The sequence below is a fragment of the Ostrinia furnacalis genome, unplaced genomic scaffold (assembly GCF_004193835.3).
Source record: "Ostrinia furnacalis isolate ACB-3 unplaced genomic scaffold, ASM419383v2 OfSCF3526, whole genome shotgun sequence".
NCBI lineage: Eukaryota > Metazoa > Arthropoda > Insecta > Lepidoptera > Crambidae > Ostrinia > Ostrinia furnacalis.
The window spans coordinates 512,188-536,083 of NW_021133765.1; the positions used below are offsets into that span (position 1 = coordinate 512,188).

The following is a 23,896-nucleotide window of genomic DNA, read 5'->3' on the forward strand; positions in this document are numbered from 1 at the left end:
TGTGTGTGAAGTTGCTCTTAAACAGATTACAGAGGCATGGAGAAAAATAAACAGGCTAAGTTCAGTAAAATCGCAATAAAAAGTTATATTTAACTTTTGAAGATTATGATTTACCACGATAAAGACTTTTAGACGCTTGCAAGTTATAATCACAAAAAATGTTATGAAATATTTGAATTTGTATCTCTCTTCTTCGCCTAACTCCCTTGTGCGTCTAGTAGACAATGAAGGAGCATCACATGCTTCAACTCTTATTACCAAGGAATTAAAAATAAAAGAAAGGTCTATGGTCTTGTCTCTGGCAGAACAATGGAGCGCATCATAGTAGTCACAAGGTCGGGTGAGATGGCGGCCGATGACTTCTTATTAGCTACGAAGGATCTTAGCGCATTGTAATAGTGACTTCTTTATAACACAATTTCCAATCAATGGTGAAAGATCAAACAAGATTATTCTAGAAGTAATAAAAAATAAAATGACGAGCAACACAGTTCGTTCCAGTAACTAGAGCACACAATGGGACAGATGTGTCAACAGAAATATTAATCATTGTATGAAACATCCTCCACTTACTGTTTCAGTCTATTCAAATTAAAAATACGTTTTTTGTTGGCCTACATTTTTAAGCCCATTCTTATGATTCTTGTAACCTTCTGAACCAAGACAAGTTTAATGATGGAGAAACGTTAGCACAAACACTTACCCAGAGTGTATTATGGCCTTTCCTTGTCTTTTATTTAGCTACTTTTTCTAGCCTTTATTTAAAATTTGTTGCTCAGTCAAAATAAGGTGAAAAATAATGAACAAAAAATATTATGCTACAAGTTTTCCTATAACACTGCGAAACATTGTTGACCTTTATCTTTTTGGCACTTCAATCAAATACCTACAAATAGCTGTCGATGATGCATCCACGTCTAGCGTGTGTCACCACTCCAATCGATTACAATTTCCGCGATTGTGGACCAGTGCAGAATGGTGCTTATCTCTTGACATTAATAATAGACGCATGTTATCAGCAGGCATAATTCTGAAGTGTTATAGATTCTAATTTCGCATACAAATCTGAACCAATCGTATAGGATTTGTTAGATGAGTATGCGAATTTAAAAATTACTTCAAAAATACATCTACAGGACCGATAGAGATGACTGACGAAGAATTACATTTTTATTAGGTAATCCTTACTAATGTTTCGTAAAACTAGTAGCCAAATATTATGCTGTTTTCTTTTCCGATTATTGTTCAGTTTTACCACAAAAATATTTGCGAAAGAAAACGGCATATACAAGTATACAATATGAGTGTTAACGAAATATCCATTTAGGTTATTATTATTCTTCTGGACTTCTGGATAGGAATAAGGACACTCAGAATGCAGGATTCTGGGTTGGGATTCGGGATATCTGAAACATTAAAGGATGAAGGTCAGTATAATGTGTAATCACACTTTGAAGATATTTTCAAGCTAAATACTGTGGCACATTGTATTTGGAACAAAAAGTATTGTCTGTTGTGCTGTTCCCTGTATCTTAATATTAAGAACTCTTTCTATTCTTCATGAAGAGTATAACGTTGTTTTGTATGAGTAATAAGTGTGAAGTTTCGTATGAAACTTAAAATAAAGTTTACAATAGTTTAAAAATAGCCATATACGTATGTATATGGCTATTTTTAAACTTCAAAGTTCAAAGTGTTCTCCCCTATCTTTGCACGCGGAAGAAAGTCACAATAGGCCCGTGAGAACTCAGAATTACTATTATTATGGAAATCTTTAACAATGATGCGTTTTGTATTGAATTCAACAGATGTTATTACACTTCATTTCTTGTGATAATATTTATAGTCTTGTGGTAGTTTATAATCTAATAAGATGATATTATTATAGTCTCTATTCTTTGATTTCTTTGCAGATAGGCTTTTAGTGACTTTATCAGAAAGTAGTTTAACCATGCCCTAAAGTGACTTTTGCCTTTCTATGCTTCTAAATCAAAGTCACCAGCAAATTAAAATGCCTACATTTAATTTTCCATTTTACGGCTGGTACCACTGGGTACATTGCGTGCACCGACTTAATGAGTATTGAAAATCACTGTGTTTTAGTTTGTAATGCGCCAAAGTAGTTGTTTAATTTGATGTTGAATATTTAAGTGGATTTAGTATTCGCGTCACGTATTCAGTTCGTGTGAGGCACCTTCTTTCAGTGAATGTCTGAGGACAATAACATTGTAATGAGATTCTTTCGAGTATTGCAATATTTAAGCAGTACATTATCCTGTTATGTACTTCTTTTTAACTACCATTCTCTCTACATTATAAAACGCCTCAATAGTTTTAGCAATTTGAAAATAAGTACCTACTACATCCATTTAAGGCTTCCCGTTAGGTGAACCGACGATCTGGTGAAGGTCACGGGAAGCAACTGGATGCGAGCGATGCAGGACTGGTGGTGTTGGAAATCTTTGGGGGATCTAGTAGCAGACAACATTTGGCTAAAACAAACTAACAAATCTAGAATAGACTAAGATATGATTTTTTTTTTAAGCTTAAATGCCAGTCTTTAAATAACTACAACATCTAGCCTCAAGTCCTAATGATTTGATTGATTTACACTCGCAAATGGCGTAATTATGCTAACAGCTAGTAATTGTAAGTAGGTGCGCAAACGCAGTGCAGGGGCATTGAACTGCTGAATTAGTGGCATCCTGGTACATACGTCGTTAAATTTTAGTCCACTGCATCACTGATTTGGATGATTGTAGAATAGTCAACAGAATGTATTAGATTAGAATAGACACTCAAGCAAAAAGAAAACGAAGGTCCTTCTTGAGAAGAATATGCGCACTGCATAATAAATCATCTTTATGCAGATTATGCAGTTTTCTTGTTGTCTTTTTTATTTTAGATTGTTTTTTTGCTGTTTGTGTTTAACTTGCTGTGGTAGGTATTTTGATAAAACACATTTTCTTTGTTTTTGTTTGTTTGATGCTGCTGGCTGATAAGCAGTTGGGAAGTTATGGTTACAAGATATCTATCAGGTTAGTTTCGGTGAATAATAATTTTAGAGTCTCTAGTTGGTTTACCTTCCATGTTTAAAATGTAATACTGCAAAAATGTTGTACATACCGACCTGCATGACGTCACCTATCAACTTAAATACTCTTAACGAACAAACGATGTTTGTATTCGAATTTAGCAATATGACGTAATAATGCCTTCTTTTGGTATTATTTTTCGGTGTTAGAATTTCAGCTACAAAATCAAGCGGCTACGATGTACTACCTAAATGAAATACAATTGGAAGAGTACGGTATGCAAGACGGCAGTCGTAAAATATAGTTAGAAGAATTAGAAACATCCTTGGTGGGTCATAAAGTTAATTGCAGCTCGGAATCCAAAGGGGTTATAGTGACAGATGTATCACACTACTCACTTTTCACTGAGAGGTTTTAAGCATTACAATAAGTATTTGTCGGCCGTTTGGTGTAGTGGTGAAAACGGACGACTATGCCGAAAGGTCCCGGGGTCGATTCCCGGCCGGGCAGAAATTGAAATGATGAATTTTAAGTATAATAATAGTGTTACTATGATATTATGTATGAATTTACAAAAAAATAAAAATTTAAGTATGTTTATATCCGTTGTCTAGTACCCTTACAAGCTTTGCTAAGTTTGGGACTAGAAGCGTAGTGTAAAATGTCCAAGGATATTTATTATTATCTTTTTAATTTCATCAGGTAAGCTACTAAGAATAGCGAGCCGTGCTGTCTACTTTCATTAAAAGATTTTATTATAAGAAATGCTGTATTTTTAACCGCAACAGTAGTTAAGAGCTAGTTGTTACATTTTAATTAATAAGTTCCAACTTAAAGTGTAGAATCAGAGTGAAACACGCACGTAAAATAAATACATACATCTGCAGCATTCTGCAAGTATGCGATTACTTCGTTTCTAATAAACAACAGTTCTATTGGATAATTATACATTATTTTTTAGAGCAATTCTTTTAACCTAGAAGTTTGTGAAATGAAAAGTAAAGTAAATGTTTCACTCCACTTATACTATAATTTGATCTATACAAGACAATTAAAAAGTCAACCTAAAGACGTCTACAAAAATAAACAAATAAACGTATAATTATAGTTTGCGATAAAAGTGGCAATATTAATACTGAAACAAAACGAGTTAGTCGGCTTCTACAACAGAATAATTGTCCGTCAAAAGTTGCGACAAAACGCATTCAACTCTGTGTTAATTGTGACAAATGTGCCGTTCTTTTCAAAATAATGTCATAATTTAAAAGTTATTACTTCACAACAATTACAGCCCGCATGTTACCCTGACAAGAAGTGTGGGAACAGTGAGCTATAAAAACACGTCTAGCTGATAACAGAGAAAAACATAATGCAGGTAGATGTATGCAGTGAGCCCACAACTCGTTAGATTACACGTCACTGAACATCACCTTGTCTACAACATCTTGTCCACAGACTTGTCCTAATCGATTGCGAATTTCATGATGACGCCATCCATAGATGTGCCTTCTTACGGTAGGGTTGCCAATTTGGCATCTATCCGGGTTTCCCCGGATTTCTCCTAGTTCGTCGGGGGGGTTTCATTTGTAGTCCGGGCTTATTTTTTTTAAATTAAATAAAATTTTTAGACCGATACCGGACGACGCGACTGTTTTAAAAAAAAACCTGTTGACATGTCCGGGATCTGGGCTCCAAAATCCGGTGATTTCACGCGTCTTGTTCATTCTTTTATTTTAGAGATGGAAACCCTAGGTAGCCTTTCAGAATATTAACATTTACGAGTACCTATAGGATGCTAGCCTTTAAATATTGACAAAGTAAATAAAAACAATTACGGCACAAAGCAGGGCATGATATCGTTTTTAGGTATTCAGGATATTAAATAGTGAATAGTGAAGCCCTATTCAAATGCTCACAGTTCTTAATTCTTAGTTGCGCTTGCTTACTGTCTTGAGTCTATGAGAACCAGTTCGTGCTACCTGTCCAGCCCATTACTTTAGATTTATGACAGGCGTCAGCACCTGTCACTGGCAACATGCGCAAAAGCAAACGTTAAACTTTAACATGCTTTAGAACGTCATTTTAGATCACGCAACAAATCGTGCGTCATTTTGGTAGTTAGCCTACAAAAATCCGTCACGTGACGCATGCGCCTTTGTTGCCAGGTTTTTGTGAGTCAGATGATACAGTAATCGCATCTAAGCACTGTATCCCGGGTTATTACCGGGTTCAATAAGAACAAGGCCGCGCTAAGAGCTTTTTCCGCTCGATGAGGGACCTTTTTTACCGTGTAAGCCAGTCTCCCCTGGCTGGTTAGTCCTTATAACCATCAAAAGCGTATGAAGTACAGTAGCATGATGAAGTATCTTTTGTCTACTCTACAACTCCCTAATGGATGAACCATCGTCATAGCAATTTGACACGTTATACGTCCCACCTGGTGGCGTGGAAACGTCCTATTTCCATGCCGTCAGTTGGTGCCCTGTATTTAGTGATGGTAGGTCAGTCTTCCCTTGGTTGGATAGTCTTTATAATCACAAAAAGCGTCTGAAGTACAGTGACAATAGTGGCATCTTTTGTTTTGGGCCTCTAACGGCCGAATACTGAAACACTACTCAAATCTGTCACTCAGCTGACGGGCTCCTAAATTTAAGTATCCTTCAATTTTAAATGGTATTCTCAAAAGCTACTCAACGGATTTGAAGCCGTGATCAGCTAAGTAGCTCTCAAATGTTTACATAATGGCAACATTTACCAAAAAAAGTATGTTTTCATTTACACAAATGATAACTTTAAGTCTTTTATCCATTACACGCAGCATCGTTTGGTTATGTATTGTCTTTTATGGAAATATACTCAATCAACTTAACATAGAACAGTTTATTTTTAGTTTCTATTATATACAGTGTGTCCGGGCATGTAGTGATCAAACTTTAAGGGCGAAATCTAGGGACAATTTTATCGATAAAAATACTTCAAATTTGGGGCTTAACCCATTTATCGAAAAATTATAAGGATTTAAGTTTTTAATTTTTAGTTTTCACCTCTTCCTTCAAAAGCAAGTGAAAGCGTGGCTAGCTTAACATTATTATGCAAATATTTTATATCATGCGATAGCCAATAAAATTATCTATTAGTAGAAGTAGAAAACAGAAACAAGTTTCATACATTTTATGGGAGTAAGAATGGATTTAATTAGAAAAAAACATGACTTTTTTCACTTCTTTTTCAGTTATTTTTCAACACTAGAAAAACCAGGTCGTTAAGGTTTACTTCTTCACATCAGCCGGGTATATCTTTTTAAATAATGGTCTGATTTAAATAAATTTGGTATCAATTTAAAGATAAAAGTTTAATCTTTCAAATGGTGCCACTTTTTTTGTTACTAACAAATTCGTTAGTACACAAGTTCGCGTGGAAACAAATTCATGTAAGTGATTCCATAGTTTTGCTCGCGAGTGTATAATATATTTTTAAGCTTATTATATGAGCATAAATAATAGATACAGGACTTTGAAAATGAGTCTGCGGCAATTTTTTCGTAAAATGGTTGTGGGAGATGGGGCACTGTGAATAAGGCAAAAGAGTTTTAGTAAATCCGTTTCATTAATGGTCAACAACAAGGATTGACCTATCTTTCGCAGTTATTAAATAATCTCTGGGTGTTGCTTAAGATAGTAATTCATGCTTCCAAAATCTTAGAAATTCGCACGAAAATGTAAAATGGCTCTTAACATTACGCAGAGTGCTCGGCCAAACGCTCGAGTATGTGACTCGCTCACCCAACTGTCTCGACCGAGTAAACTTTTTACTGTCTCACCCGTTTACTCGGTACGTGTGATCAAGGCTTTTAGTAGGACCTATTGGCACCTTTTGCTTACGGGATCCTAAAAACTCTGAACTCAAATTCTTTATTAAGTAGGCTTCTTTTAGAATACCTACTTACACGTCTCAAATATTGCGCATCCACCACTTCGGGACAACAAATCAAATAGTTTATTCAGTACATAGGCCCTTTCCAGTGCACTTATATACGTCCCAAATATAGCTTGCTCTACCACCTCTTCGGGACAACATAATTATGGGCTGGTGCTGAGAAGTGGCTTTGTTTCTAAGTAGCTCAGATGGAAGAGCATTCGCCCGGCAAGCGGAAGATCGTGGGTTCGATTCCCGCCTTAGGCAGTTAAATTTTTTAGTCTTTTTTTTAGTTTGAAAAGCGACTCAAATCTCTAAGATTTCTTAGCTTTATAATTATTACAAGGCGTACGTAGAGACGCAAATGGAACATACTTCCCACTAACTCCATGTTCGTTTGACCTTTTAAAACTTTTGTACTTTAAGCATGTTTGTTAATGACCCTCGAAGTGTGGAGGGAAAATCAGTTACTTACTCCTACTTAGAGTAATTTTGAAAGGCATAAAGTTAATAGTCAACCGCCTCTGTGGTCTAGTGGTAAGACCACCTACTTTAGACGCAGAGGTCCCGGGTTCAATTCCCAGTGGGGGCAGATTTTTCTGTTCGGTTTGGTTGGTGGTAGGGCTTGTTCTAAGTCCGCCTGGCTAGCTACCACCATCTTACCCAAGTCTGTCGCCATAACAACAATGTTAACAGCATTTTTGTGTTCCGGCAGTTAAGAAGTAAGATAGCTAGTTCCTCTATGGTTGAGGATTCCGGGTGAAGCTCGCTTCCACCTTCGGCCTGATCGTCACTTACCATCAGGTGAGATACAGGCCAAGAGCTTCCTCGTTGTGGATAAAAAAAAAGTAGAATTCAACAAAGTTTCATACATTTTGCGTACTAGATTCTGACTGGAATTTTAGTACGGAGGAACTTTTAAGGAATTTGGCCACATAAAATTTTTCTTTTTTTTTCACATTGCAAATTAAAATATAGTGGGATAATAATTATGCTAAAAGAGAAAGGTTCAACTTTGAAGGAAATAGTTTTAATTAATGAACATCCCGGTTCAATTTTGAAGGAAATAGTTTTAATTAATGAACATCCCGTCATACCTATTATACATACTTACCTATTTACTTATCAAGTTTGATCACAGAGTGAAGTCTCTTACTTACGAAGTCAAAAGAACGAAGTCACGGGCGACCGCTAGTGCTATAATAACAAGGATCAATTTCCCATATCCTTATCAGTTGAAGAGCCTGATATAGTATTATCAGATAATGCGTTCATTAAAAATGTTAACCATATCTGGCAGGCGACACTTATGCCGTGATTTTATATTGATTTTAGCAAAAGCTTTGACAGCCAAGCTTCATTTAAAAAGCTCACGCCAATTAAAAATAGGCTACGGTTTGGTTGGAGATATAGCTTATTCCGATATCTTCTAGGGACATTTCCATACATAAGTATTCCCCGGGAAGCATTCCCCGGCTTATTCCACTATTCCCCGTTGACAATCTCCGTCAACGGGGATTAGTGAACTTTTTGTTCACTAATCCCTGTTAACTCAAATTGGAGCTTAGGTATAATGGGGAATAATGAATTTTTTGGTTCATTATTTTAGTTTAACATAGCTGCACTCAGGAGGATTTGATGTGTGCTGCTGACAACGCCACTATTGTGGCGGAGTTTTGGGCTGACACTGTGTAGGTTTGTTGTCGACACGAAAAGAAGAAGTTCATTATTCCCCATTATAAGCTCCAATTAGCGTTAACGGGGATTGTCAACGGGGAATAGTGGAATAAGCCCTTCCCCCGAGTGGGGAAAATGGGAGTTTTTGTTGCGTTTTCCTAGAAATTTGGCTATCCAGTAATCCCAGTGGATTGGGAGAAGATGGGAATGCCCTTTGACTGGCTTTTGCTACCAAATAACAGAAACTGAACTGTCTCAATGACTTGTAATACATATAGGTCTTTCATTCATTCTCTCTTATTATACTCTAGCTAGAGTTTAAGGCTGAGTTGCATCACCTAACTTTAACGGTAACTATGACGATAACCGGTGCTTTTTTTTTTGGTTTGACAGATTTTTGACGTTTGTTAAAGTTAAAGTAAGATGGTGCAACACAGCCCAAGATAGACGATACTGTTAACTAACCTATTTTCTTAATTTAGGTCATTTAGGGACTAGTAAGTTTCCAAAGTGAGAAAAAGAGATCGGACCAACAAGCATGCTAGCATTATAGATACGGTGCTCTTAATTTGATTAGAAATCTTTTCAGATGGAGTAAACAAAGCAAAAGAAATAACAATGAAGCTGTTAATTCTATTAACAACATGCCTCTCCAACTGCTATCTTATACAATGCCAAGAAAACATAAACAAGATGTTCGAAGATATCAACAAAAACGTGATTAAATTCAATGCTATCGCCGCCGACGTCGCTTGGCAGTCAACAATTGACCCCAGTAATCCAGAACTACAAGGCAGAACTGCCAACTATCAGAAAAAATGGATAAGATGGCGGCAGAGTACGTGCAAGCAGTTGGCAGCACTGCAAAAGCATCAGTTGTTGAATAGCACGCAGCGGAGGCAGACGTATCTTTTGTGTAGAGGGCCGAAATTTACTGTGAAAGAAGCAAGGTAAGTAACACACACTCAATAGTGTAAGAACAAATCCTGTGTTCTGTTTGGTTAAAAGCTGCCAAGAAATCGTTAATCATCCTCATTTAATTGCAAAAGATTTAAGATAGTTGCGATCTAGTAAGAAAGATAAGCCTGCTACATTTATTTGTTAAAAGATTTAGAAGAACCCATAGATCTTATTTCAGGGATTTAGGATCTTACGTTACATAGGTAGTTTAAAGCGAGGCATATGACTAATAACACCTCATGTATTAATGTAGAATATTAGGTAGAAATAGTCAAAACCACAGGTAGAAGTAAAATGGAAAACGAAAGCACCTCTACACACCTTAGGAGGCCCATAACGATACCCAATTCAAAATATTGAAAAGCAAAAACGCACTTGAGTCTATGCTTGAGTTCGATGTATCGAGACCATCTCGTAATTAATAAAGTAGTAAACAAATTTAGTACTTACGTACTTAGAAAAATTAATTTAAAAACAATTTTTCTTCGCTCATTGGACAAGCACAAGTAGGGTTTCTGAAAAGCAAAATTCTTAATAATTCATTCATCTTCAAATGATCACATCTGAATGGTATCGAATTATAAGGTTTACATCGTAATTACTCGAACGGCTTAATTTTTTATCGAAATCAATGTTAATTTCAATTGAAAAGTACTTAATTATTTGATTCGACTCGTTTCATGTCTACTTCGTTTAATAATTTCAATAATTAAATTGGCCTGAGGTTTGCGTACAGCTGTACCTATTTAGATGTCTAGCGTTTAACTCAGCCAGTGCCTGAGGTATAAGATCGGCACGGGAGGGTGTTTTGGGACTTCAAACATCGGCGAGACTTGAAATGTGCTTCAGATTTGTATGTTCTGTCACGTCATTTATTTATGTCAATGACGGCTATCGTTTTAGCGCTCACCAGTTAGCGCCACTGTAGAGTAAGGTCCTGTCACTTGCTAGTAGCGAAGACAGTGGCACCAACTGGTGAGCGCTAAAGTGGTAGGAGGACTATCGCATCTGCACTCATCAAGATGGCGCCACTGTAGAGTAAGGTCCTGTCAATCGCCAGGGGTGCCAACTGTTAAGTATAAAAACGATAGCCCTCATTTCATCCCTCCCGTGCCGCTCCCATACCACGAGCACTGAGTGAGTTCAGCGCTAGACTTATAGTAGCAGGTTTGAATCCAATTGGGGGCCATAATTAGTAACACGAGTATACTAGTTATTTAAAGTGTTTACTAGTGTACAAATAACTACGAGTATTTTATATTACAACCAATTTTCCTAGATAAGGCAACATTTGTGAAAGATTTAATTTCGAAATGGCTTCATGATTGGAATTACATGTACGTGCTACTTACGCCCGTATTCACAAACATTACTATGAGGTTTCACAGGGCGCGTGGACGCACAGGGTGACATACGGACCAATCACAGAGCTCTATCAACGCTGTGCTTTCGATTTACTGCTTCACTTAAGCAAGCATGGTTTGTGAATACGGGCGTTGGTCTAGATAGAGCCCCTATACAGTTTTTTAGTCGTAAACCCCTATTGGCAAAAATAATGTTTTGAACTTATTATTTTGTTCAATTTTCAGAGAAACTTTGAATCTGTACGACGAACTACAGTCCCTTTACTCAAACGTAGAAGTGTGCATACCAAGACAACACAACTCAACCATCATCAACTCTACAGACGCAGAATCCGCCATCTTGGATTACCTGTCAACTGTCAAAAAGCTTTTGAAACTGGCAGATGGCGTAACCGTCTCGGCGAAAGTCGCGGCAGATGCTGAGTTGGAAAATGGAGGGTTATGTTTGAAGGGAGAACATGATTTTGAGGATATGATGAAGGGGAAGAATGAGGAGGTTTTAAGGTGGATTTGGTCTTTGTGGAGAGAGAAGGTGGGAGGGTCGATGAAGGAGCCTTATAAGAGATTGGTGGAGTTGGAGAACAGAGCTGCTTGGAGAAGTGGTAAGTCACAACTTTTCTTCATCTTCTTCTATCACACCTAGTGTTATCGTGTTAGCAATCACTGTGTTATCATATTATCAGCCATCGGACAGCCAATGACTGATGAGCAATGAACAGTCACTGCTCAAAGAGAGACACTCAGCTACTGCTCGCTATCTTCTCGAGGTCGTCGGTCTATCAAGTAGTAGGTACCTAAGATGTACTATACTGAGTTTGGTTGGGTTTTTATTGGCGGTCAAACATAGGAGTTGCAAGCGGTTCGAACGAGAGGTGGGAATAGTCCCGTACCAACACTGAGTCTGATGAAACGTGGTGACGTGACTAATGAGACAGTTTACTTCACCTTCCACCGGTTTTATGGTGAATATTTCCCTTGATTCATTATTGATGGAGGTTGTATTCCTATGATGAAAAGAGACGGAAGTTCCTTTACTTTTATGGAATAAAATGGTAATAATCACGTCTTATTTTCAGGATACACCGATATAGGAGCCTCATGGCGAGACGAGCTTGAAATGCCGAACTTACGAAAGCTTAGCAGAAGCCTCTACAACGAAATACGGCCTTTCTACACCCTCCTTCATGGGGTGGTCAGGTTTTACTTACGAAGGCAGTATGGTGACGTAGTACCGAGAGCTGGACCTATACCAGCTCATTTGTTAGGTAAGGAAATAGTCGAAAGTGTAAAAGAGAGAGATCAAGATTTTAAATCTTGAGTTAGGCCAGGGTTTCTCACCACCACCGTCGGACGGGAACAGCTGTGTGCTTCCAGCTGCTCCTGTCGCCCCCCGTCCTGGGGGGCTTGTAGGGCCCGCCGTATAGGCGGGCAATCGTCGGGAGGGGCTGTAGTAGTGAAGGCTTTGTCCGGAAACCCACAGTTTCCTCCCACTTAGGGCGAGTGACGGAGCACCGGGGTCTTTTTAGTGGGTATGCCTCGTCCTTCTGACTTGGTGAGCCCCACATAACCTACCCTGTCCCCGCAGGGTAGGTATGCAATTCAAATCAAAGCATTAAAAAAAAGGGTTTCTCAAACTTTCGGCTCCACGAACCCCTGTTAAAGTTTTCAGGTGACAGCGAACCCCTTAACAAATTAGCACCTCCGCCTAAAGAAGATAATAAATTGACTATTGAAAAAAAAAGGTTTTACAATAAATTTCAAAATATTTATGTGATGGGGTATGCTTTGGCCGTGTGGTGACGGCAGAGTAGAATACATTTGTCACCAACCCCTACTCTTCCCGCGGGTGTCGTAAGAGGCGACTTAGGGACTACATATCAAACAGAGAATGGGCAGCAACGCTCTCTGAAAAACATCAATCTTTTAAACTGCGATCTCCAACCCGCCTGCCAAGCGTGGAGATTATGGCAAAACCCTCCATTATAGTGGAGGAGGCTCATAGTCCAGCACTGGACTGTAAACAGCTGTTGATGGGGTATGCTTGTTTCTTGACGCTAATGGAGTCAATTTTAATTCTGCCACCTTTGCGTAAATCTTGTCGCGAACCCCATGCCCTCGAATGGCCTCTAGGGATTCGCGTACCCCACTTTGAGAAACCCTGATTTAGGCTATTAAGATGAGAATTTTTTTTAATAGGGTAGCAGGAAGGCACTATATTCTGGATGCAGGCTGCTACCAACCGTGTCATATGGAAATCATTGGGAGAGGCATATGTTCAGCAGTGGACGTCCTGTGGCTGAAATGATGATGATTAAGATCATCCACCGACGATGCATTATGTAACCATGAACAATCATCTACATAAACTTTCTTTTTAGGTAACCTTTGGTCCCAAAACTGGGAAACCAAATTGGATTTGATAACTTCGAAGAAGTTGAATCTGGATGACAGCATAAAGAAACTTAACTGGACTGTAGAGCACATGGTAAGTAACCCTTAAACGGATATTATAGCATTCATCTTGGACCTCAAGGCAAATGAATAAGGTTAAAAATAAGGTGGGAACTATATTCCCATTTTTTCATTTGCAGGTAAAGATCTTTAAAGAACCAAACCTGAGACCATTTACATTTCTGGTAGGAGTGGACATTCCATTGAGATACTTACGCCCGTATTCACAAACATTACTATGAGGTCTCAAAGTGTGACGTGGACGCACAGGGTGACACACGAACCAATCACAGAGCTCTATTCAAAGCTGTGCGTTCGATTTGCTGCTTCACTTAAGCAAGCATCGTTTGTGAATACGGGCGTTAGACATTTTCATTTTATTTCTTCTTCTTAATTGTTACGCTGTTGGCAGAGCGGTCATGTTTACGTTGAGGCGTTGTTCACATCGGTTGTAGAGGCGGATACAACTCTCCGCACGATCTCCCTCCATCTCTCTCTGATGGCAGACTGTCTGGTGCAGTCACATATGCCGTCTCCCACTGCCGATTTCACTTGGTCGGTCCAGCGCATTGGTGACCTGCCACGCGATCGGGTTCCTTCGACTTTTCCTTGGACAACCAGTCGTTCTATGGAGTTGTCATCCCGCCTTGAGACATGTCATTTTATTTAATACATTGTTTTATTTTTATTGTTTCAAGGTAAAAAGAGTTGAAGATTTCTATCAGTCGATGGGGATGCCAGCAATGACTGAGGCTTTCTGGCGGGAATCTGTTTTCTCGAAGGAAAATGGCAACACTCGATGTCACGGCACTGCAGCGGACATGTTCAAGCCAGGCGATTTCAGGTATTGCCATTTATGATTAAGTCTAGGCGCAGACCACCAACTTTTAGTTGGCCGATAGTTGGGTCGGGCTGTTAATCAGTAAGAAGATATTGTATGAAAGTGCGCACATTACACCGATTCGGTATCGGCCGATTCTTCATACAATTTAAAATCAAGGCCAACTATTGGCCAACTAAAAATCGGTGGTCTGCGCCTAGGCTAATTATTTTAAGACCCAGGTTTTTTCAAACCTGTAATTATTACAGTTCAGATTTTAGTCCATATTAATTAGAGTTTAACTACAACAGACTCTAGTGTTAGCTAAATATTCCCTTTTGCCTCTGGTAAATTAGAGAGCGCCATCTAGCTAAGGTGGATACTACATGACCTTGATGATGATGAACTACTACTATTTGTGATATGAAACCAGGGACGACTGTCGATCTAGGTAGGTTACATCTTTTACTTAATGATTGATGATTTACATGCTTTTTTCATATTTCAGAATGATGTACTGCACTGGCACAACTTTTGAAGACTTCTACGTACTTCACCATGAATTTGGGCATATCCAATATTACATGGCTTATGAGAATCAACCTGGACTATTTAAAGTAAGTTTAGAAAAACACAGCTTTAGTAAAAAGCCATAAGATTTTTTATCTTTACTCATTAGCGTGAGCTAACGTATAAACAGTGTCATCTATTGGTAGCAAAAGGAACTCCCTGTTATGGAACATTCATAAGCTGCAGTATACTGTTAGTCAAACCAATATTTTAACTCTTCATATTTCTTTCAGCAAGCAAACACAGCACTCCACGAAAGTATAGGAGACGCGATCATGTATGGAGTGATAACTCCTCAACATTTGAACCGGCTAGGACTCGTAAACGACTCAATTTTATACGAAAACAGCTCAAAATCCTTCTCAAAGCGAGCGGATTCTGAAACAAAACACCATCTGGGAATTAATTTAGAAGATGGCCGGTTAGCAAAAACAAATGACAATCTAGAAAACGCTCCATGGAGTTTGTCAAACAATTTGAATTTGGAAAGCGATATGCATGACATGAGAGAAGATTCTAAAACAAAAGTGAATAGACTGCCATATTTAAATGCATTTGAAACAAAAGAAGACAATTTAATTGAAGTTAAAAACAAAGTTTCTTTTATCAAAACAAAAGAAAGTGATATGAATGAGGATACTATTTTTGATGCTACGAATAATTTCGAAAATGATTTGACTACTGATGAAATGCTTTTACTGAGACAGGCTTTGAACAAAATACCTCAAATACCTTTTGCTTTGGTTATTGATGAGTACAGATGGAAGTATTTCGAAGGCAGTATAGATAAAGATAAGTTTAATAAAGAATTCTGGGGTTTGACTTTAGAATTGCAAGGTATTGCTCCCCCTGAAGACAGGGGTGAAGAGTATTTCGATGTAGCAGCCAAATTCCATGTGCCCGATCATACACCTTACATACGGTAAGTAATATTAGAATTCAATAGTTACTTCTTAAAGTAAAGATGACGAATGTCCAAAAGGACATGAAAGTATTTTAACTCCACAAACAAGACGTTCAGATATAATTAATGGTGGTGCATGATTAAGAAAGCCGACCGCGTGTAACGGGATTAGGCGAGGCAGAAGAAGAAAGTACTTCTTAAGAAAGCTTACATTTAATTTTGTAATTGCCTATTTCGAGAAAGAAGTTAGATACATTTCATGGCAGATTACCTCTTACAAAACTTAAAAGTCTTGGCCATTATGATTCTGAACTAAAACACAGTCTTGCCATCCTTTTTAAATAGTTTTATTTAGCTTGGTCTGATTTTTTTCGCAACGATTCGGGCCATTTTCTACCTCCTTGCAATTTCTATAACGAAAAAACTAGAAACCACCTGTAGTATTATTGACCGGCAACAAACAAAGCCATAAAAAAGCCTTACCTTCTTCAGATACTTCCTGAGCAGTTTCATCCAGCACCAGATCTTCGAGGCGCTCTGCAGGGCAGCTGTCTTCGGAAGGCGAGACGTCACTGCCGATATACCGGGCAGCATCAGCTTGAGTAGGTGTGACATTTACGGGTCTAAGGCTGCGGGGAAGCTGCTGAAGTGAGTGGCCATTTTGTCTTGGTATGGATTATGGTTGATCCCCCGGAGACAACCGTTATTTCGTTTTTTTTTTGCAGGATCCCATTAGTGTAGATGTGTTATAATACTCGTACAAGCTTTTAAGGCTCTCATGTCCGTGCCGTGCGGCAGCCCGACTGCAACTGACCCACCGCGCCGTACCAACTAGTCAGTGTTGCCATAGCGCAGACTCTTTAATTGAATAATACTACGTGACATCTATGCTTGTTCGTTTTTTACCATAAATATAAGTTTATTGGCTTGAATTTGGAAAATATATTTCTTTTCAGAGATTTGATGTCCAGAGGCCACTCTCAACACTGGCAAGAAATCCTCCAAGAAACAACTGGCAACACAGACATAACAGCTGATTCTCTGAAGCGATACTACCGCCCTCTATTTGATGTTTTGAGGCGTATAGTTCAGAAGCACCAAATCCCTTTGGGGTGGTAAAATGTTGGTTAAATATTTAACGGTCTAGTCAAAATGTTCCTATAATAATTTTATATGATTAAATCACTGCTTAAATTTTAATATAAATCTTCAGTTAAATATTTGTTTTATTTTTGACCCTAATATCCCAAAACGCATACAAAAGTTATATAAGGTAGGTATCCTATGAATCAATTATGATTCATGAATACAAATACGTATAGTTTCTTCTCCTTTGACTATTTTTAACAGGGACTGAGTAAATAAAAGACAAGGAATATTAAATTAAAATTATGAGGGCTCTCTAAATAACTATTTTGAATAATGTAATAAAAATAAAACAAGGTTTTAAATTAACAATAAATACAATTTATTATCTTATCAATTTAAATAATTGGTTATTAATTAGCAAGTTTTTGTTCTGGTAAACTTAGGTCATAATTTAATGTAGTAATTAAAATAAACCGCTCCAATTCTGAACTCAAATGGAATAAATTAACAAAACTGGAATAATTTAAAGCTTTATGAATTAGAACTTATTTACAAATTGGTAAAAATGTAAAAAAAAAACTTTTAAAGTAAGTATCTGTACAACTATGTTAAAAATATGTACAAAATGCTATAGGCACTTATGAATATTTTCCTTTATTTTTATATCGACTTTTGTGTTTTCCAAAATTGTTCTCAATGGTTAAAAATATGAGTTTCATAACGATTATCACAATTGTCGTCAAAAACTTAAAATAATCCTATACATCTGGTAATAAAAAATGGATTTAACAGTTTTTTTCTCTCTCCCACATAGGGATCACAAAAATATTAAATAAAATCAATGAAAATAAAATTGCAAATTAATATTTTCACTTCAATGTCCAAATGATTAAATTTATCATTCTGACTATTAAGCATTCTTAAAATTATTTGTTTGGCTTTGTATAAAAATCGTTTAAATTAATAATTTAATATAAATAATAACTTTTAATCAGTCATTTGATAAATTTAATCAAAGTAATGTTATGAATTTCAAATTCATAATTTTGTAGAATGATAATAATAATGATTGATCAAATAAAAAAGTAACTTAAGGTTAAAATAAAGTAAATTGTGAGTCAAATAAAAAATACTTGACTCAATGACAATATTATAACATTGTTTTGGTAAACAATAAGACAAATCCAGTAATAGCTTGTACTTTATAAAAAGTATATTTAAAGCTTTATTTCAGCATTCAGGAAACACTAGACGTAGCTCCCAAAGCTGGGTTTTTAAAAGGCTTCATTGAATTAACAAAGTCCTATAAACAAAAATCAAGTAGTCTTTGTAAGAAAGACATTATTTTGATATCAAAGATTACAGGCCTTTTTAGATGTTTTTTTTTCGTCTATTTCTTATTCATTTCGGAAACAACAACATTAGAGATTCTATAAAATCACCAAATGTTTTTTATCTCCATCAATCGTCAATTTTACAATTAACCAAAATGATGTATTGACTTTTTCATTGACAAGTTTAATGTATTTTTCACTCTTTTTGAAACTTAGCATGTGTATTACATAAAAATGTAGCACAACATTTAACTTTTACATTTTCTATTAAGAATAGTGATTCAATTTAAAATACATTGTCATAGATAACAAATGAGCCATGATAAATAGTGGCCCAGAGGGCCTAGTCTGAGTTTACATCAAATGACATTAAATGTATGACGGATTGTACAGCGCCCTTAGCGGGAAACGTTCAAAAACTTAAAAATGTATGAAAATGCGTGTTTGGTATAAACTCACAGTCAGCCCACAGGTGACCCAGGCTAATTCATTGGCTAACGAAACTGCTTTGTTAACCAATGAATCATATACGATACATGAAATAGTTTACCCTATTGAGCTTACATGAAAAATGGTGTAGTAATTTTGAAGACATTTAATAAAAAGATGAAAGAATCTACAGTTTTTTGTAATACAAATGTCTATAATTTTCGAAATATTGTGTCACGTTTTCACGCATTCGTCGTATCGATTCAATTTCAAATCGTTCAGAGATTGAAGAACGTATCAAATCGTATTTTATTTCGAACTTTTCGGAGTCTCGAAGCAGCTTTAATACGATAATGAGTGGTACCTAATCGAGCTTTATACAGGGTGTTGATTTCAATCCTCGCCATATTTATTTAGGTGATCTATTATGACTTATATAAACGCATTATCCACCAAAAAAAAATTAAAAACGAAAGTGGAATTTTTAGCGAATATATTCCGTGCGAAATTAACTGTCTACTGTGGCTCGCAATACTGCAATAATTTGCATTGCGGCACCATTGAGCTACGCGGATCGCTCGCTTATCATGTCGGATAGCCTACTGAAGGAAGCCACGTAAAGTAGGTAGTGTAAATAGGTATTAGAATAACTAAAGTTAAAGTTCGTTTTAAATTTTTTTGGAAGTAATTTTTTTTACTGATTCGTGATCAGAATAATCAACTCCCTAAATATGGCGAGTATTGAAATCAACACCCTGTATATTTATAGATGACGACGCTTTTTGGTTTTCCAATAATGAATTCAAAAAACATACGTCATGATTTTGATGACGCATCAAGTTGTTCTTGGATGAAAACGCTGTGGTGTATTGAAGCATTTCATGATCAGATAATTTTCAAGTGAAAGTAAAGACGTTCATGCAATTTTTACGAGCTGAGAAAGATTTCATCAGTCCATTTTAAATACACTGATAAGAAATCATCCTTTTAGCACCTCTGATCTGCCTGATCAGAATATAAGAAAAAATCTTAAAAAAATATATTTTTAGCCAATAATAATGAAATCTAGTTTCACTTACATGAACGTCTAAACACTTATTGAAAATGTTTGTAATATCCTAAAATTTCACAAAGACAGTTTTTTATATCTTTGAGAACAAGTAAAGTCAGGTAATTTTCCTTTAATGAAATTATATAGCAATGGCAAGGAATTATGTTTGTCTCTGTCAACGCCCCACGGAGGCTGCAATATTTCATACCGATAATACTTATTTTCAAAAGATTGCCTTCAGATGTCATCTCCAATATGCGATCCCAAAAATATGATTTTTTAAACAAATATTACTGCTGAATCGATTCAAATTAATTACTTTGCAATTTTTGTTGTATATCACGAGATGCATCAAATCAAAGTAAATTAATTGGAAACCTTAAATTATTATGGTTAAATTCACGTGAATGGTGAACATTTCAGGTAAGTCTGCATTAACTGCACCGTAGCTGACATCCTAAAGCATCCTTACAATAACAATCTCATGTATCACACATGATACATAACCTATGTATCACATATGATACACGGTTTTTACCTACAAATCACATTACCGATGCTATGACAAAGTAGTCGCGTGGGAAATCCAGTCAACCGTATGCGCTACTCGGTGGTATATCCCAGGCTGGCCTCGACTGGCGCAGGAGTATCCAGCAGAGACGACTCCTATTAAGTACCATCTTCCAGAACGTTCTAGCATGAGTGGGCCCCCGCTGTCACCTTGACAGCTGTCTTTTCCACCTCCTTTGTAACCCGCGCACAGCATCTCGGGATATATCACTACGTTTATCCCTGGAATGGAGAAAAAAGATTTAGATTTAAAGAATGCATTAATCAGTAGACCCAAAATTATGTGTCTTTTTAGAGCGTTCCATCATTAATCATTGTTTAACTGTAATAGTATGGTTACATTTCGAGCTCTGTTATTGTCAAAGTAAAATGGTGCAACCCAGCCTAACAGTCACTTAAGTTGATGGTTGATATTGTTTGTAGGTTTGAATCAAATTCATTCCGATTTCGCGCTTGGCAAAGCAGGTGAAGCTGTAGATCCGATAAATCATTATCAGACTTGACTTGTAGGACATACAATCTGATACCAATGTTGTTAACTCAATATTACAAACCATGTGACAGAAGATAATAGATAAGACTCGGATTATACAGTACATTCTTCTTAACTGGTTCATATCACTAAAAAGTGCGTTACATGACTGCGTTAAAACAATATACTGACCGTTCGCCCGGTGCCACCGCTCGCAGACGCGGTTATCGAGCACCGGCACGTCGACCGCTTGTAGCGTGCGCGGGCGCAGCCGAGAGCCGGGACTTAGAGCGCCCCAGCCTGCCGCCCAGCCATACTGGCCGAGGAAGTCTGACCCTCGCTCTGGGAGGCAGATTGGAGCTGAAAGGGGGAAAATGTTTTATTAGTAGGTATTTAGTAAATATTTCAAAACTCTCAGAAGGTAGAAATTATAATTTCTAGCGTTAAGAGTCGCATCTCAAACAAAATTATAAATAACTTGGAAAAATCGAACTGCCTAAGGTGGGAATCGAACCCACGAAGTAAGTTTAAGGGTAAGCATCACAGGTAGTACTACCTAACATTGATGAAAGAAACGCTAGCCGTAACAGCATACTTTTGTAGCTCAGATGGAAGAGCAGGTCCGCCCGGTAGGTAAGCGAAAGATCATGGGTTCGATTCCCATCCTAAGCAGTTCGATTTTTTCAAGTTGTTTATTTTTAAATTAGGTTTAGTTATTTTAATTAAGTAGTTATTTATAATTCAGAAGGAAGAATCTAATACGGAGTAGTAAAGCTCCCGAGGGAGAAAAAAGTTAATCTACAATGTGGCCGTATCGTGTGATGTTATAGAGGTAGATAGATACAGCTGCCTCAAAGGAATCCGGTATCATAAGCTCATGCTTAGTAGGCATAAAACAATACCGTCCAGTCCTCAGTACCTCAGTCTTCATCTTTTGCGTTCGGCACTCTCATTGAGATTTGCATCTCAAACTAAATTATATAACTTTGAAAAATCGAATGTGGGAATCGAACCCACGAAGTAAGTTTAAGGGTAGTATCAGTAGTAGGTACTGCCCAACATTGATGAAAAAAAAGATGGTTTCGACGGGTTCATCCAGTGTCAAAGTAGCTCAGATGGAAGAGCATTCGCTCGGCAAGCAAAAGGTTCAATTCCCACCCTAAGCAGTTCGATTTTTTCATGTTATCAAGTTATTTATAATTCAGAAGGTAGGATTTGACACGAAGTAGTAAAGCTCCCGAGGAAGAACAAAAAACGTAGTTATATTAAGTATCCGTTAGGTGGGATGTTACAGATGGTAGTATCTAGTAAGTATTACGCCGCATTGCACTGCAGTCAGTCTTCTTCTTTCGTATTCGGCACTATACTCTCTTACAACCAAAACTATGTAACCAATCGCATTTCTTGTTGCCTTAGGCAGGTTTTCCCTACTTTAAGCCACAAAAGCATACAAATCTGTGGGGGCCATGGTCTGCAGATGGTCTGCAGCACGCGACCTTGCGTAGGTATTTTTTTATGTGACTGACATAAGCTCGGAAAGTGGTAGAGACATGCGAAGCTTTTAAAAATACAAAACTGAAATAACGAAAGCAATAATTCAAACTAATTGAGGATATTGATTCTTAATTACACTACAAATCAATGACTGATAAATCTTGCACATAAATCAACGATTGTACAATACGTACCTACTACATAAATCAGAAACAAAAAAATCCAATTGATTTTGAAATAGGTAGTTTGCCCTAGTTTTTTTGGGGCTGATTTTTCAATCGTCGGATAACTTTTAACTGAAGAATAAAGGCACATTGAAATAGTTTCAGTATGGGAAATATGTCAAAATTACAAGTTTATTCTTTAGTTAAAAGATAACTGACTATTCAAAAATCAGAGGTGGAATTGTGTAAAGCAATCGTAATCATTTGACAGTTCATAACGAACGATAAAGTCAGATAAACAAAGCGTTTCACAGAATAATCGTACGTTATGAATGATAACGATTGCTTTACACAATTCCACCTCAGCTCTTTATTCAATAATCAATGGCATAAAATCATCTACATAAACGTAGCAAAGACAATGATACTGACTATACCTAGACCTACCTACTAAAAAACTTTACGAATGGTTTAATAGAGAAAATCTAATATTTTTTTCTGACTTTATTAAACTATAAGTTAATGTTGATAAATTGTAACTTTCTCTATACAGATGCAATTAAATGAATGAATTACAGATTTCTAAAAATTAATTTGTGCCAATAATTTCAAAATTTATGTATATTTCGTGACACCCAAAGTAGCCAAACTTTCGCAATACGTCTAAGTTTGTATTGTCAACTTTTTGGTCACTTTGGGTATCACGAACTATTTTAAGCTTACTGTACAGGAATGTGCAACTAAGAAATTGCGTTATAATAATTTATTGTAATGTTTCTTTATTTTTTAAAACGTAGGCCTACATATCGTTAAACACCCATGTGTTTTCGACACCAAAATTGGTAAGAAATCAAAAATACTGACCTATATGAGGCATGTAATGTACATTTCTGTCCAAAGTAAGTACTGCGACGTCAAATCTGTCAGCTTGAGGAGTAAACTTGAACAGTGGATGGACCTGGAAGGAGAAAAAAATATATTATTACTTATTAAATAATGATAATTTAATGTTTATTAATTTAAAAAAAAATGCAGTTTTTGTTTTGTAAAAGAATATCTATACTTATAATAAATCTGTAGAGAGGTCAATTCTGTACATGAAATATATTTTCAAAATAACTATCAGGGGGTGATTAGTGATCGATACTGATGCCAAAAATGCAATCAGTAAAATTTTTGTCTGTCTGTCTGTCTGTCTGTCTGTCTGTCTGTCTGTATGTTCCTTATAGAAACAAAAACTACTCGACGGATTTTAACGAAACTTGGTACAATTATTCTTCATACTCCTGGGCAGGTTATAGGATACTTAGGAATTCCCACGGGAACGGGAATTAGCGGGAAAATCCTTTTGTATGAAAAATCTAAACCGCTTAAGTTAGACGCTTGAAATTTGGCATGCAGGTACCTTAGTAAACTTAAAGCTTAGTTACAACAGGATATTGCAAAATTCCCACGGGAACGGGAGTTAGCGGGAAAAAACATTTGTATGAAAAAATCTGAACCGCGTAAGATAGATGAAGGGGGGGTAAAACGAGATCCACGCGTACGAAGTCGCGGGCGGCCGCTAGTTAGTAATATTTTGTGTTACCCCTCGTAC

General features: G+C 36.9%; 2 protein-coding genes across 3 annotated transcripts in view; one reads left to right on the forward strand and one right to left on the reverse strand.

The window, feature by feature from the left end:
* The first annotated feature begins 9,232 nt into the window (after positions 1–9,232).
* LOC114357873 (angiotensin-converting enzyme) lies at positions 9,233–16,892 on the forward strand. The gene is made up of 9 exons (XM_028311668.1): positions 9,233–9,577; positions 11,177–11,553; positions 12,028–12,216; positions 13,330–13,436; positions 14,101–14,246; positions 14,731–14,839; positions 15,026–15,714; positions 16,189–16,344; positions 16,653–16,892. The coding sequence occupies exons 1-9, from the start codon at positions 9,246–9,248 to the stop codon at positions 16,813–16,815; spliced, it is 2,268 nt and encodes a 755-aa protein (XP_028167469.1). The 5' UTR covers positions 9,233–9,245; the 3' UTR covers positions 16,816–16,892.
* A 3,130-nt stretch (positions 16,893–20,022) lies between these two features.
* Positions 20,023–23,896, reverse strand: part of LOC114357879 (serine protease 30) — a 65,613-nt gene continuing 61,739 nt past the window's right edge. For both annotated transcript variants that reach the window (XM_028311675.1, XM_028311673.1), the window contains 3 exons: positions 23,164–23,257; positions 20,834–21,001; positions 20,023–20,391 (listed from right to left, as the gene is read on the reverse strand). In XM_028311675.1, the coding sequence (XP_028167476.1) occupies positions 20,159–20,391; positions 20,834–21,001; positions 23,164–23,257 (495 nt within the window). In that variant the 3' untranslated portion in view covers positions 20,023–20,158. The remainder of the gene's footprint in view (positions 20,392–20,833; positions 21,002–23,163; positions 23,258–23,896) is intronic.

Excerpts from the sequence above, each read along its gene's own strand:
- LOC114357873 (XM_028311668.1), top strand. The coding sequence starts at position 9,246 with ATGAAGCTGTTAATTCTATTAACAACATGCCTCTCCAACTGCTATCTT. Across the intron at positions 15,715-16,188 it reads GATCATACACCTTACATACG|ATACTTCCTGAGCAGTTTCA; the intron begins GTAAGTAATATT and ends TACCTTCTTCAG. Across the intron at positions 16,345-16,652 it reads GCTGCGGGGAAGCTGCTGAA|AGATTTGATGTCCAGAGGCC; the intron begins GTGAGTGGCCAT and ends ATTTCTTTTCAG.